This window comes from Meleagris gallopavo, chromosome 1, assembly GCF_000146605.3.
Source record: "Meleagris gallopavo isolate NT-WF06-2002-E0010 breed Aviagen turkey brand Nicholas breeding stock chromosome 1, Turkey_5.1, whole genome shotgun sequence".
NCBI classification, from domain to species: Eukaryota; Metazoa; Chordata; class Aves; order Galliformes; family Phasianidae; genus Meleagris; species Meleagris gallopavo.
The window spans coordinates 127,439,052-127,455,571 of NC_015011.2; the positions used below are offsets into that span (position 1 = coordinate 127,439,052).

General features: G+C 38.2%; 1 protein-coding gene across 1 annotated transcript in view; it reads left to right on the plus strand.

Moving 5' to 3' along the window:
• The window catches only part of PRKX (protein kinase X-linked), a gene marked incomplete at its 5' end in the record, with an annotated part of 48,258 nt that overhangs the window by 14,577 nt on the left and 17,161 nt on the right, over positions 1 to 16,520 (plus strand). Inside the window, one exon of the mRNA XM_031557551.1 lies at positions 14,460 to 14,628. Coding sequence (XP_031413411.1) covers positions 14,460 to 14,628 — 169 coding nt within the window. The remainder of the gene's footprint in view (positions 1 to 14,459; positions 14,629 to 16,520) is intronic.

Consider the following 16,520-nt stretch of genomic DNA (forward strand, 5'->3'; position numbering starts at 1 on the left):
TATCCACTCTGTGCTTCAAGTCCCTGTGGCAGGCTGAACTGATGTCAGAAAGCAACAGAACTTTAAATGGGGTTAGATTTATGTTTTTTATGTAGGAAATTATACAGTTGTCCATACAATCCCAAGTAACAGAATAAATTTAAGCCAGCAGTCCTTTTCAGCTATTGTGTTGAAGTATTTATGTTGAAGAAAACTGTTAAATTAACATCGGTGTGTCCTTAGTAGTACTGTATTAATACTAAGAATATTTACACTTCACTTCTATCGATAATAATAGTTTCTTGAGCCTTTACAGAGATTTTCTTCTGAGATTTTTAAATGCTATTTGAGAACAGATTTCTGAGATTGAGATTTCGAAACATAATATTTGTGTTAGTGCATTTGTTCCAGTTCTGTATCAGATAGAACTTTATTTGGATATTCTAGATTTATTTCCTCTTTCTTGCATAATAGCTCTTTATATGGAGAATATTATGTTCATTCTAGCGCCAAACAACAGTGATTTCATCTCCTTGCTTTGGACAATGTTACATTATTTTCTGTATGGTATAGTATGAGTGAATGTGGAAAGGTAATGACCATGTGAAGTAAACTCTAGATGCCTAATGCATCTTTCTGTAGTCTCTCAGGAGTATCAGTTGATACTGTGTTAGGAATATAAACAAAGCCTTCCCTTTGAGGAATACTTTGTTCCACTTGTGAATTGTCGGTTATCTTATTAACCCTTACCTCAGAATAAATCAGTGAGTGTTCCAGACTGAATACTTAAATAGTCTTTTAGAAGATTCTTTTTGACTCGCTGCTTGATTTATTGTGTAAAACTTAATTTATAGAAAATGAAATACAGAGTCCCAGTGACCCAATGTACTGATTATGGCTTATAGATGATAGGTCATTTTGGTCATTTCCAGAAGGGGATTATTTTGCTGCAGTTACAACACTGAGTCCTTTGTGCATTTGATAATATGAAAATATGATAGTATGAAAATCTTCAGTATATCCTGTTCAGAATAAAGATTGAGCTGAAGTTTTTTGAAGAATGCTTAGTTGCATCAGAAATCCTTTTCTGTTTTTGTCTGCATAACAGCTGAAGAGTAAGGTAAACATTAAAATAGTTTCAATTACCTTTGAAGACTTCTATGCTACATAAGCTTCAATAACTTGTATAAAATTGTAGACTGTATGTGTAAATAAAGGCTTGCAAATTAGGCATGATTTTGAGGCATGATTTTGCTGTTATTAATTGGAAAAACTGTGTTTCTTTCTTGTGCTTAATACCTGCTTATTAACAACATTGTTATTAAAAAAAAAAAGGTAGATGAATGAGTTGATTTTTTTTTTTTCTTTTTAATAGCACATTCATGAGGTCATGTTGTTTATTTTGTTTTTTCTTTTGACACTGCTGAAGATTGTAGAATCAAGAGAATGGTTTGGAATCATTTAGTTCTAACCCCACTGCCATGGGCAGGGACACCTACTAGATCAGCCCTTTTGGTCATCTTTGTGGCCCTGCCATGGATCCGTTTTCAAAACTCCTTGTATTTTGTGTGCTGTGGGTTCTCGAGTTGAACAGAGGATGATATTCATCAGAGCAAAGCAGAGGGAGAGAGTCACCTCCCTCAATGTGTTAATCATGCTTTCTTTTTTTTTTTTTTGAGGCAGCCCAAGTTAAGGTTGGCCTTTAGGGCTACAAGTGCATATTGCTGGCTTATGTTGAGTTTTTCATCGAGCTCTTTCTTACAAAGAAAATTTGTATAGGTATCATTTGACATATGTTTTGATGACAATTATGAAGAGTTTAGTGGGCTGTTAATGATTTAAATCCTCAGATGTTTTTTCCTTATACAAATTAGCATATGCTGTGTCAATATTGTTCCTCTGTGTTGAAATTCTGTGTGTGCACACTGGACCACATAACTTTGAGGCTGATAATAAAATCAGGAAGTTTAATGTATCTGAATGTAACCTCTGTAGTGTGATTGTCAAACCCGTGCACAGAACCATTTCAGGATCAGCAGAGAAAAATAGGTACTTTGGGTTCATAAACTGGATGGGTGCAACGGCTCGATTCAACACAGAAGTGACTTTTTTTGTCCCTTGAGAAGGCGGTTTACCTAGTTTCTTCAAAGGCAAGCTTGTTCTGTAATGAGGTAAAGTAATTCCAGCTCAAGATATGTGAGGAGAATGTTGATCATATGCTTATAAAATGGAGAGAGTCTTATCAGTTTGTGTTTATGGTACAAATGATCAGCTGCTTCTTCTACAAGATTACCTGCAACTTTACTGCAATTGTTTCTTTGCATTGTGGAAAGTCTTTTAATAAGTTCTCACCATGCATGGCAGCAGGGCAAGAAGTGTGACAGCCTTTGAGGACACATCCATCATACCCTGTGGTGTCCAGACATAATACAGGGCTATATGTTCCATTGTGGTAAACTTACGTTTTTGAAAGAAGGAAGAACTCCAATGTATCATTTTTTAAAAATGTCAGGCTTAAGGTATAAATATAAGCATGAATAATGAACTTTGAGGCCTCAAGGCCTTAAACAACTCACTGTCTAGGCTTTGTCTTCAGTATTTTTTTGGCATCATGAATCAGCTCAAAGTCAGTGAAATTGGGTAAAAAAAAAAAAAAAAGAGGGGAAAAAAGGTTGATCTTTAATTAATTAATTATTTTTTTTTTAGTGCCAGATGTGCATACTGACAGTGAACTTTATTTTCGATGCTGCTTTGCTAGGATTTTCTTTCTGAATATTAATGTGTCTTGACTTCAACCTGACCTTTTTGGTTAAGTCTCAGTTTCTCAGTTTTGCTTGTATTTAAACATATACACTTGCAAGTGTGTTTCTGAAGTAGGATCTTCTATGCTTAATTCTGTAGTAACACATAACATAGGGTATCTTGTGGTATCTTCAACCTTATATTTTGCTATTTAGTGATTTCTTGAAAATTTTGATGAAAGTACTAATAATTTAAATAATATAAATTAAACAAAAGTCACTGATTTGTCTACAGAGTTCGACAGAATTTATTTTTCAATGTTATGCTTTAAAAACATTCTAGAAATACCACAGTAAACAGTGGATATATATATTTTTAAAATCTTTTAAAATACAAATTTTGTATACTATGTGAAATGTCCCCCTTGATTTTCTTCTCCTTTGGCACTATTTTGCATGAAGATTGAAGTGAAATGTAATTGAAGTGACTCTTACAAGAGGTAACAGTCCCTCAGAGGCTTCTGTCCAGTGTTGGTCAAGTACAAAGAATGTGGCTTTTATTACATTCACTTAGCAATACTAAACTTCTGTACTTCTGAAAGATTTTTTCCATTTGATTTTTAGAAGGACACAGTCAAGGATATTAAGTCTGATACCTCCTTTGAATTAATGTGGGAATGACTTGCATCAAGTAGCTCTTCTGGGGAGAAAAACAAAAAAGGAGAGAAAGAAAATCTACAAGATCAATTGTGGGATAGACCAAAATACACTGATTATGTTTAAAAAAAAAAATAAAAATTAAAAAACATCAAAAAATCCTAGGCATCCTAGAAGGTTGTAGGGGCATGTATTTGGGGGCTGAAAAGGAAAATGGCTAAGCAGGTATTAGATAATAAGTAATAGTATTTAGCTTTTCATAATTTAGATGATGCTACTTTAAAAATTTGGACATAAGGTATTTCATGTATTTGACGTTTATCAGATGCCATGCAACTTCACTTTCTGTAGAATGAAGTGACTCTTCAAATCCTTCTTGGGTTATTGTATTCATATTCATATTAATCACTGTATTCATATTCAGGACAACAAGGCTTGTGAAGGGCATGGAGAATATGCTTTACGAGGAGCTACTGAAGGAACTGGGGCTGCTTAGTCTGGGGAGAAGGAGGCTGAGGGGAAACCTTATTGCTCTCTTCCTATAACTGCAGGGCGCTTACAGCAAGAGCAGGGCTGGTCTTACTGGTGACAGGTGACAGGACAAGGGGAAATGCGCTTAAGTTGCACCAGGGTAGTTAAGGTAGTTAAGGTTGGATATCAGGAAAAAAAAAGGGTTGTTAAGCACTGGAATAGGCTCCCCAGGGAGGTAGTTGAGTCACCATCCCTGGATGCATTTAAAAACCGTTTGGATGTGGTGCTCATGGACATGATTTAGCAGAGAGTTCTTAGAGTTAGGGTAGTATGGTCAGGTTATGGTTGGAATTGGTGGTCTTTAAGGTCTTTTCCAATCTGAGCAATTCTATGATTCTGTAAGCTTTTTTTTTTTTTTCTTTTGTCACACACATTTTGGGGCGCAGCCATTTTCTTTTGATTGGTCAGCTTTATTTAATGGTTTTCTGGTTTTTTTTTGTGGGAACAATTATTCTTCTATACATAAAGTAGTTTACCATCAACATATAGAAGCTAATAGATTCAGTTACAGCAATTGACAGAGCAAAAGCTACTGAAACAACTTATTAAATACCTGAACTGTGCTGTATATTCTACATAGGTGTTGTTTTAAATGTTCAAGACAGTGATAGCTTCCATTAGTTAGAAGTGCTTGAAAAAGTTCTTGACCTAGTGACATATAAAATGCTTCCTTTTCATGTAAAAACAAGCTAAATATCTCCATTCAGAGTGGCAGTAAAGTAACTGATCAATCATATATATGCTTGCTTGAAAGAGAATGTAAAGGAGATAATGATGAGAAAGCTTTAATGTCGTTTTAGATAAAGATTTACCTGTGAGAATGTGCAACAAATCTTTTGTGTGTATGTGATTTTTGTGTGTTCTCATGCATGTTTTATTCAATATCTCTATTTTTGCCTTCACTGGGAGGGAAAAAATTACTGGAAAACAATTCTAGTTCATCAGAATAAGTGAAAAATTGAGTATTAATGATTTACAAGAATTCATTATTTATTATAGAATCATAGAATGGCCTGGGTTGAAAAGGACCACAATGATCATCTAGTTTCAACCCCCTGCTATGTGCAGGGTCACCAACCAGCAGACCAGGCTGCCCAGAGCCACATCCAGCCTGGCCTTGAATGCCTTCAGGGATGGGGCATCCACAACGTTCTTGGGCAACCTGCTCCAGTGTGTCACCACCCTCTGAGTAAAAAACTTTCTTGTAATATCTAACCTAAACCTCCCCTGTCTCAGTTTAAAACCAATTCCCTCTTGTCCTTTCAGAGGTAAGTTTCAAGTATTCTTTCTTCACAGTAAAATAGCATTCAGTTCCTTTTGGCTTGAACTACCTTTGGGACATTGAGTTCAAATTTTTACTATTTTAATACTAATCCCAGTTCAGGGGGTAGGAGGTATGTATTCACAAGAGCAGATGCAAAACTAAACAATATCTGGAGAGATTAGGATTCATCGTTTTGAGTTATATTATAAATGTAGATTGAAACTCTTTACTAATACTATGAATCTTAGAATCAGAGAGAGCATCCAGAGGAGGTCTACGAAGATGGTGAAGGGTGTAGGTGCTACGACACGAGGAGTGGCTGAGGCCCCTCCATGTGCTCAGCACAAAGCAGAGGAGCTGAGGGGAGGCCTGACAGCAGCTGCAGCTCCTCACAGGGAGCGGAGGGGCAGCGCTGAGCCCTGCTTTTTGTGACTGTGACAGGGCCCAAGGGAACGGCATGGAGCTGTCAGGGGAGGGGCAGCTGGGGATTAGAGAAAGGTTTGAGAAAGGTGCTGCACCAGAGGGCGGTGGGCACAGCCCCAAGTGCCGGAGTTCAAGGAGTCACAGAGTCACAGAATGGCCTGGGTTGGAAGGGACATCAAGGATCATGAATCTCCAACCCCCATGCCACAGGCAGGGCCACCAACCTCCACATTTAATACTAGACCAGGTTGCCCAGGGCCTCATCCAATCTGGCCTTGAATGCCTCCAGGGATGGGGCATCCACAACCTCACTAGGTAACCTGTTCCAGTGTGTCACCACTCTCTCTGTAAAGAACTTCCCCCTGACATCCAACCTAAATCTTCCCTCCCTCAACTTAAAGCCATTTCCCCTTGTCCTGCTGTTATCTACCTTTTCAAAGAGTTGATTCCCCTCCTGTTTGTAGGCTCCCTTTAGGTACTGAAAGGCTGCAATGAGGTCACCCCGCAGCCTTCTTTTCTCCAGACTGAACAAGCCCAGCTCCCTCAGCCTGTCTTCTTAGGGGAGGTGCTACAGCCCCCTGATCATCTTGGTGGCTCTCCTCTGGACCCTCTCCAACACCTCCCTATCTTTTTTGTACTGGGGGCTCCAGACCTGGACACAATACTCCAAATGGGGCTTTACAAAAGCAGAATAGAGGGGGACAGTCACATCCCTGTCCCTGCTGGCCACCCCTCTTCTGATGGAGCCCAGGATACCATTTGCTTTCCGAGCTGCAAGAGCACGCTGCTGGCTCGTGTTAAGCTTTTCATCCATCAGGATCCCCAGGTCCTTCTCTGCAGGGCTGCTCTCAAGGACTGCTCCTTCCAGTCTGTATAGATGTCTGGGATTCCTCCGGCCCAAGTGCAAAATCTTGCACTTTGCTGTTTAGAACCTCATTAGTTCACCTAGGATCACCTTTCAAGTCTGTTGAGGTCCCTCTGAATGGCATCCCTTCCTTCCATTGTGTCAACCGCACTGCTCAGCTTGGTGTCATCAGCAAACTTGCTGAGGGTGCGCTCAATTCTGTCTTTGATGTCAGTGATAAAGATGTTAAAGAGCACCGGTCCCAAGACAGACCCCTGGGGACATAGAACCATTGATGACCACCCTCTGTCTGCGACCTTTCAGCCAATTTCTTATCCGTTGAGTGGTCCACCCATCAAATCCACATCCCTCCAATTTGGAGATAAGGATGTGGTGGGGGACCATGTCAAAGGCCTCGCTCAAGTCCAGGTAAATTACATCAGTCACCTTTCCCTTGTCCACCAATGCTGTCACTTCATCATAAAAGGCCAGCGAATTGGTTAAGCATGACCTTCCCCTGGTGAAGCCATGCTGGCTGTCTTGGATCACACGCTCATTCCTAATGTGATCAAGCATGTCGTCCAGTACAGTCTGTTCCATGATCTTCCCAGGCACAGAGGTGAGTCTTAGTGGCCTGTAGTCTCCCGGGTCCCTTCTTGTGGCCTTTCTTCCAGTCATCCACACCTCACTGACAGCTAGGACTTTTCAAATATGATGGAGAGCGGCTTGGCAACCACCTCAGCCAGCTCCTTTAAAACCTTGGATGCACGCCATCCGGCCCCATAGACTTGTATGCATTCAGTCTCATGATGCGGCCTCTGCCCTTACGTTGGGGGGGGATTTACCGTCCCGGTCCCCACCTAGATGTTTAGGGATGCAGGGCTTAGGGACGTGAGAAATACTAGAATCCTGGCTGCCAGTGAAGACCGAGGCAAAGAACTCATTCAGTACCTCAGTCTTCTCTTTGTCCATTGAAGCCAGTTTTCCTTTTATGTTTACCAAAGGAGGTACACTTATTTTGTGGCCTGTCTCTTCTGGCCATTGTACCTGTAGGATGTCTTCCTGTTGTTTTTCACAGCCCTCGCCAAGTTCAGTTCTGCCTGTGCCTTGGCTTTCCTGATCCCACATCTGCAAGTCCAGACGGCATCCCTGTATTCTTCCCAGGTGACACACCCTTGTTTCCAGAGCTTGTACGCACCTTTCTTTGCCCTCAGCATGCCTAGCAGGTTATTGCCAAGCCATGCTGGTTTCCTACGTCCTCTGCCCATTTATTATTCAGAGCGATGGAGAGCTCTCATGCTCTCAGAAAGGCATCCTTGAAGAGCAGCCAGCTCTCCTCAACGTCGTTGTCTTTAAGGACAGCATCCCAGGGGATCTTGGCCAACAATCCATTGAAAAACTTAAAGTTTGCTCTTCCAAAGTTCAGGGTCCTGACCCCACTCTTTGCCAGCCCCACATTCCTCAAGATCACGCGAGTGTCTGTACGATGCTCTCAAGCATAGGGTTTGAATTTTGAGTGGTTCTGTGTAGAGCCAGGAATTGGACTTCATGGTCTTTGTGGGTTCCTTCCAACTAAGAATATTCTACAGTTCTGTTTTGAAATAGCAGGGGCTCATACACAATAAAGAGAAAGAAGAAATCTCCAAAGCTTCTGATAATTTAGTTTAAAAACATTCGGATATTTACAGTGTTTTCATAGATACACATCAGATTGTGATCAAAACAATTTATCTGGAATTAGAAAATAACTCCTGCCATGGTTGTTCTGTTGAATTGTTCTTGAAATCAAGAACCTGGCCATGGAACTGTGTGGAAAAACAGGAAGCTTAACTGGTATGTTTTAATTTGCATGGTGATTCCTGACCATTCTTAATTCAAAAAGAATTAAATGCGTGACTCAGCACCAGGAGTTACAGACATAATTGCTTAGTATTCTTCTCTGGCATATCAAATTTTGTGGGAAATTGAAAATAGGCTAAGCCAAGTTCTGTAGTGTTATGCACAATTTTAGTATTGTGTTGTAGACTCTCTTTGTACATAGAAAGAACTGACACATTCAGGACATTTGAAATTTGGAAGCAGGAAAGAAGTGGACTTTTTTTTTTTTTTTTTTGTCAGGACAAGCAGGAGCTGTGAATCTTTTAAGTCAAGAGCAAGACTGTATTAAGAACATGCATTGGTTTCTTTTCAACTTGAGATAAAGAATTGATGATACTGACCTTTGAGTTGAAAAGTGGCTTAACAAAGGCATGAATCCACAATCCAAAATAGAAGAAAAGATCACTCTAGAACACCAATTCTAGTGGTATTTCTGGGATAAGTAGTATTCTATCCTGCAAAAACTGATGATCTCACCCGGAATCTATAGAGCAGATTTTTTTTCTGTCTGGTATTTCAGATTGTTGCTAAGTAGAAAACTTGTTCTTGATCCACATAGTTCCTGGTGGAAACTGGGGAATAGCGCTATGGATGAATGAACAAAGTCATAGAACTTGGGCAAAGCTGTGTGTGGGAAACTGTGTGAGGCAGTTTGGTCCCATTTTCTATGCTGTTAAGCTCTTAGACACTTGATAACTGAAGGATATATAAAAGCTTTGCAAAAGTATTGCATAACAGTCAGTTATTTAATAATGTGACATAGAGCAATAGGCAGCATGAGAAACATCTAAATTTCTTTATATCTCTGTTGTGATTTTAGGTGTAGGTCAGAACTCTGTGGGAAGGTGGAGGTATAGAAGCGGTGGTTATGAACAGCAGCCCACAGTTGTTCTATGGTACGATATGAAGACTCTGGGCATGTTGAGTGTGCAGTAGTCTGCAAGCCATTTTGACTTGATGCCTGTGTGTTGGAAAAACTTGAACAAAACTGCTTTGATGTCCAAAATCCTTGTCTTGTGTTACATTGTGTTACTTACCTGTTGTAGAAGTCTACAGTTGCTTGTGTTGTATGATTTCCTCTTCTTTCTCTAAAATATTTAATCTTCTGGTAAGCTTGGGCAGGCTCATCTCATTGCTGTGTCCCTTCTTCCCCTTCTTTGTCAAGAATAATGAAAGCCCCCTCTGCCTTTTAAGACATGTATTGCTAGGCTATTGAAGAGAGGACAGATTAAGGAGCAGACAGATTTGACACTGAGTGGTAAGATTGTAATCTAATACAGTTTGCCTACTTTATCTCTGAAATTCAGCAGAATTGTCTGTCTTGTTTGTAGCTACCAACAAAGACTAATACGTGGCATAGTATGAAATGTTTATCGTAACTGTAAACAACAAATGCATCTGATGGTTTCTGTAGGCATCTGTGGAAATCAGGACTAGCCCCTTTGGGACTCAGAAAGCAGCCCTCAGGGCTGAGTAGCTCACTTGACCTAATTTATTCTTTGTTAATACAGATGGTATCTATCTGAGCAGGGCAAACTTATTTTTAAGAAAGAACTGGGGATTGAAAAAGTGGAAAGTTGGAACAGTTGGGCCTAATTAATGGGGGCAAACAAAGAGGCAAACTGAGCATTAAATCAGTCATATACATCAATAACAAAATAGTCTGTGCATGATTAGTCACTCTGTTATATCAGTTGATCTAAAGTAGCAGGATTGGTTTTCCAATCATCAGAAGTACCTGAGATTGAATCAGAAAATTCCCACCTTTGCTGTTGTTTTCTACCAGATTTTAAAGAACAAAATCTTGGATGCTGCATATGTTCTTGTGGGCAATGTTAGGGAATCCAGCTTGTTTTTGTGACTGAGAATGCTCATTTTGATGCCCAGGCCAAGTTGGTCCCCAGCAGTATTTGCCCTCCTCCCTTTTGTGTGTTTAACAAAAGGAGGTTACTTACTTGAGAAGATTGTTGACATTCCTTCAAGTTCTGCAATCACATTAAATTTGCAAAGAGGATCCAAAAATTTTATTGTTTCTGTTGTAAACAGATTATACTGGATTAGTGGTTAGCATTCTGCATGGTTGTTCTGTTTATTCCTTTCAACCTGAAAATTTTGGAATTTTGCATACTGCAGATAGCACAAACATTCTATACTGCTTTTGTTACTGGTGGCCAGAAACCTCTGTTTACTGTATGCCTTCAAGGGGAGATGGGGTCTCATCTAGAATGGTGCAGTTTGTGAAATTCTTTTGTTTTGAACTGAACGCTAAGTAAAACTCAGTAGAATATTGTCCAAATATGTGAACACCCTATTTCCTTTCATAGCTATATGTAAGGTGTTCAATGTCTGAATATTAAAATGTAATTCTAAGGTGTGTTTCTTATCTATCATGAAGGGTGAAATTTAGTCTGTTCAAATACTTGAGCTTTGAGATCAGGACAAAAAAATTGCACAAGCATTAACAGAAGTTGTTCCATGACCTTAGTGTCTCCTTCCTGGAGGGCAAGAGGCAGTGGTGCTTTGACACAAGGCAAGTAACCATGCCTTTTTCTGCTTCATAGAACTTTCTCTTGGTTTTATGGCCACTGAGCCTCCATTTCACCCACAGCCACTTCGCTGCTTCAGTCTGTAAGGCTTTTTGCCATGAATGTGCTTGTGGTAGTATGTAAAAGCAGAAATGAAATTACATTTCTGTGAAGTTATACAGCTCTTTTCTTTGAGTTTCTGCAAATTCTCTTGTGCTTCGATTCTTATTAATGACACACAGGGTTTTTTTTTGCTTGAAAAAATAAATATGTAGTATCGTTTACCCTTTTATTCTCTAAGAAGATTTTGAGTAAAGAACTTAGTGTGTAAGCAGTCCTCAGTTTAAATTGCAGGACATCACTATTGTTTTTCTTCTGGGTTTTGAGCATGTGTATTGTTTGTCAAAAGCACTGGAAGGGTGCTCGTTGTGTCTGGATACTATCACTAACAGCTGATGTAGGCGTAACAGATCTTCTCAGAAGATCTGAATGGAAGAAAATTCATACCACAAGAAGAGATATCTAAAAACAGATGTTGAAGGACTTATTGGTCTGTTGAGTCAGTGGGGCTCTGGATTGCCATCTTGATTTCTATAGTGGCTTGGAGTCAGGCTAAAGATGCTGCATGCAGCCAGTCTAAGAATGAGGCTGGTTTGGGAGGTTGTAGGCTCTTGCTCACCTGTGTGGCCTCCTGCTTTACCCCCAGGCTCTCTGGATGAGGTTTTGCCACTCATCTGTTATTGCGTGCCAGGCTTTGCAGCTCCTGGCAGGAAGGCTTTTAAAGAGGCCGTGTTTCCAAAGTTAAATAAGTGTCTTGCAGATCCTGCTGTAAAAATAGTGGAACATAACATTGATATCATTATTTGTAAGCACAATTGTTTTTAATGTTAGACCAATAGCAGAGTGAAAATAAAACATTCTAAAATAAAAATTTCTTGGACATACGCGAAGTCATGAAACAGGAGGGCATTAAAAACCTCTGGCTTTCCACCTGAATGTGTTTGTGCAAGATGTCTATTGAAACAGGTACCAAAACATATATGAAAACTGTATTTTCTCATACAGTAGCTATTGTTACTTTCCCCAAGACAGCATTTGGAAGTCTTTAATTTTTAAGACGATTTTTAGTTTTGATGTGTAATATAACTGTAGTTATTCTTGGCAGTCTTTTTCAAGATACTTCAACTTGCATTTCAGCTCCTAATTCTGAAATGAGCAAAGGTATTTATTTTCATGTATGCATCCAGTAAAGATGTAAATAATAGGTATTTAGATCTGGACAGATGGCCATGCTTGGGTGTTTTTTTCTTTTTTTAATGGTGTTGTTTTGTTTTGTTTTGTTTCCTGCATAGGCTCATCCACATGAAAATGAGATTGGTTACAGTTACAGTCATGCAATGTGACTGCATTGCTAAGGGATTTAATTGCATGATAAATTTTCCAGAGTAACCTGGTGTCTTACTTTGATATAACAGCAAGCATTGTCTGAGACCTGTTTACAGTTTTTGCGGTTAAAGAGCTGTAATTGAGGACAGGTGGGAATATGTATTTGTTAGTTCTTTCTGTTTGGGGTGTTTGTTTTCTGTTTTGTTTTTAAAGGAGCTTTGATTATAATCTTTTGGATGACTGTCACCCTTGGTGAGTTTGTGTAGTGAGAAATTTTATCTTGGAAGCTGGTTTTGAAAGCTATATTGGTAGTGGAATTGCATGTTTTTTTAAAACTGAATTGCTGAAGTTGTCAGTTCCTCGTTTGTGTATTTTGTTCTGGTTGTAGTAAACACTGTGCTCTTAAACAAAAATACAAGTGACTGAAAAGGAAAAAAAAGAGTTAAATAAAATGTAAATGTTTTAAGGAAGTACACATGATGAAAACAAACATTGGAGGGTGGGGGAAGGGGACGACGAAACAAACAGTAAGTTTCCTGAATTTGCTATAGGCAAAAGCTCTTCTTTTTTTTTCTTCTTTTTTCTTTTTCCCCTCTTTTTTCTTGTCTCTGTAATGCAGACTTTTTTTCTCCCATCCTTCCCCTTTCCACATACATATTCATCCTCTTCACCCCACTACATGTCATAAGGAGTTTTCTTGTAGGATAGGGTGATCATCAACCCGCTCTGCAGTCAGCTGAAGTACCAGCCCATAACTCTGCAGCAGGTCACCGGGCTGCCTTCCTACTGTGTGTGCGAGGCAGTAATTGCGAGCAGAAGTACAAAATTCTGACAGCCTTGGATGGGACTTTCTGAAGAAGGGAGTGGTCCTTTATAACAATTGACTTGAATGCCAAGTGTCTCTCGTTTTGTGGGAAGTACTTCTGTCAGAGAAAAGGATTAAAAATGTGCTGCACCATTCTAGAGGAACCTACATGACACTGTTTAATGAAAATAAAACAATGAGCAACCAGCCACCCAGAGAGCTGAAATAGGAGTTCATCTTGAGATGTGTAACACTGTGCTGCTCGCAAACATAATACTTTTAACTCTGCTTTTTCTGAAATAATATTCAGTTCAGTTCTGTATAATTATCTTGAGTGCAAAGCATTTAAAGGGAACTTTAATAATTGCTATGTTGCCTGATGAGAAATGCATACTGCACTATTAAAAACATAGTATGTTTTTGACTGACTTTTATTTGCCTTTCATATATTTTAGAAGGAACTGAGAAAGGAATGCATTAACTGAAAAAAAAAAAAATCTTCTACTAACAGTCAATACAGCAGTGCAGCACTACAAGGAGATCTTATTGGTATTTATAAGTGAGCAACTTTTAAGCTTTTTTTCCCATCGTGTACTGAATCATTTCACTGCTCTGTAGATATTTAAGGGAATAATCTCCCTGCCTGAATATTTGCTGACAGCTGTTTTCAGTCACTGGAGCCTTGGTAGATTAATATTTTGTATGGTTTGTTTTGTTATCTATTTTGTATATTCTTCTGTGTTTTGAGTTCCTACGTTTTAAGCACTAATTTAAGTATCTGGCTTTAATAAATAAGCTGTGGAAAGTTAAATTGTTATTTTTAATGAGTAAATGTTAAGCCTGTTACAATTCTTCCTTAGTGGAGATTTCTTCCCTTTATGTAGTACACCATGTATATATGTAATTGACATCAGCTTCCCTTTCCAAACTGAATTAAAATTGATGTCTGAAATTTAAGAGAATGTTTTCCTGTCTTTCTTCTGTACTTGCGAACAGTTTTGCGTGTTTCATTTCTGTTGGTTACATTTGAATTTTCTGTATTACACATCAGTTTTTTTGGTAGATCTTCTTTAGTCTTTCTCAGGACCAATTCTCTTCTTGGCAAGGAATGCTTCTAGTATTTATCCAAAGAGTGGCAATATCCCAATATTGTTATTTTTATTAAAATATTACCACTAAAATATGACAAATTTTTCCCTTACCCTCCCCTAAAAAATGATGCGCGGGAACAGCTAATGTAATGTAATATTGATGTAGGGGAAAGAAAAAATAAAAAAAAAAAGTAAATTGAGTATCCTATTGTTTTAAACCCTAGCTAAATTTGTTCTTTGGTTCTTTTTTCTTTTTTTGTTGTTCTTTTTTTTCTTTCTTCTTTTTTTTCTTTTTCCGTTCGTAAGTTGATGGTTTTCTTTCTTCAATTTTTCAGGCACAGGTACATTTGGGCGTGTTCACCTGGTGAAGGAAAAAATGGGAAAACATTACTTTGCACTGAAAGTAATGAGCATTCCAGATGTCATTCGACTGAAGCAAGAGCAGCACGTGCACAATGAAAAGTCAGTTTTGAAAGAGGTCAATCACCCATTTTTGATCAGATTGTAAGTTGTATTGACTTTCTCACTTTGCAGTTAAACTAGTGCATTTAAAGCTAAGTGTTTCAGTGTCTTATTGCAAGCTCTTGTATACTTAACAAACACCAAATGTTTAATTTCTATTAAGTAATCTAAAGTAAGACTTCAAACTAAAATAGTGTGGAAGAATCAAGAATATAAATTTAAGTATCACAATTTAAACATTTAAGCAGTAATTTATTAGAAGTTTTATTTTTATGCTGTCTCTGTGGTAGTTTCTTTTTCTCAAATTACAGTAGAGATTTTCTTAAGGGAGGAAAAAAATATAATTGAAGAAAGGTTAACCTTAGCTTATCAAATTGAGAACTGTAATAATTCTTCATGTTAGAATGCTGAGAAAACAACAATTTCTATGTATATATTTACTGTCAGTATATTGATGAAGATACAGTTAGATTTCATTATATCTTTTGAAAACGTCTCTGAACTTTTTTCATTGTTGAGGTCACAGCAGCACTTCATATGTTTTGTTATTCCCATATTTGAGGCGTAATTATGGTACTAGTACAAATTAAATAGTTAATAGAGAATACTTTTTTTTTAGTTCAGGTCTAATGATTTTATTGATCTCTTTTATTAATAAGAGAAAGGAGCACGCTTCACTATTCAGTCTTTTTCATTGGATAACGAAACTTCTGGGTAATTGTACAGTTAATACAGTTAATTTCCATTTACATTTTCTCATAGATGGATACAGGGCCACTGACCAAGATTTGTTTTGCATTTATCTGCCTTAACCTCTTCTACTAACGTGAGACAGTGCTAGGTTTTGTTAATCTCTAAGCAAAGGGAGTGCAGCCTCCTTCAAGGCTGAGAAGGCATCGAAGAGAGAAGGCGCAAAAGCATGCTAATCATGTTCTTGTTGTGTGGAAAAAGCCCTGCAAGAGGAGTCTTTCTCCCTTGTGTACTATTGCTTTTTCCAGCACAGTGATGCTATTAGTTTCTAGCCAGTGTTCACAAATCCTGCATATGTGCTAATATTAGTGAAATGAGTTCTTGGATATGTAGCATTTGATATGCATGTAGGAAAGCAAGTTGGAGAGACTGACAATGCATCTGGTTAAACTGGTTAAAGTATGGGCAGAACAGGAAGAACAGGATTTTACATGTAGACTTATGTACATGTATAAATTCTGTTTAAGAAAGAGGAAGGGAAAAATGCTGCTTTCTAGAAGCACAGATTTACAAGTGTGGGAACTGGAAAACTTGTCTGAAAAGTCAGACAGGATCATGAGGATTGATGTCCCCAGAGAAGCGGTGGTCAGAAATGCAAATGGACAAGTTTTCTTGGATTTCATTCTTGCCCTGTTTCCAAAATGTAAGGTTTTAAATCTTCAAGAAAGGAATGCAAGTGAAATAGAAGTTCACTTGTGTGCAAGGCAACTGTTTGTCATGTCTTTCAGCGTTCTTCCTTTTTTTTTTTTTCCTGTGGACGTGCTGTGTGTGATGCTACATGAACTGTGTTCCTTTTTTTTTTGTCTGTGTCCCTTGGCAAAAGAGATTTAAAGCAGCCCAGCTGAAATGAGTTAGTTAAATTTTAAGTTGTGTTTAAATATTATATTTGTGTGCTTTAGGTTAAACAAGCATTTATGGACAGTGAACTTTTTGACAAACGGGGCTTTTCCCAGCCTCCTACTTTCTTTCTTGATACATGTGTTTCTTCCATTATTTTTTTATTTGATCAGAAAAAAGAATAATATTTTGTATAGTTCTGTTTCAGATCCTTTCAACCATATTATTTTCATCTATTTATTGTGTTCCCATTTAGTATCACTAACTTAAGCACAGGTACTATTATCCTCTGGCTGCAAATCAAGGATTATGTGCCAGTGCAGCTTAATTCAGTTTTTTGTAGCGCT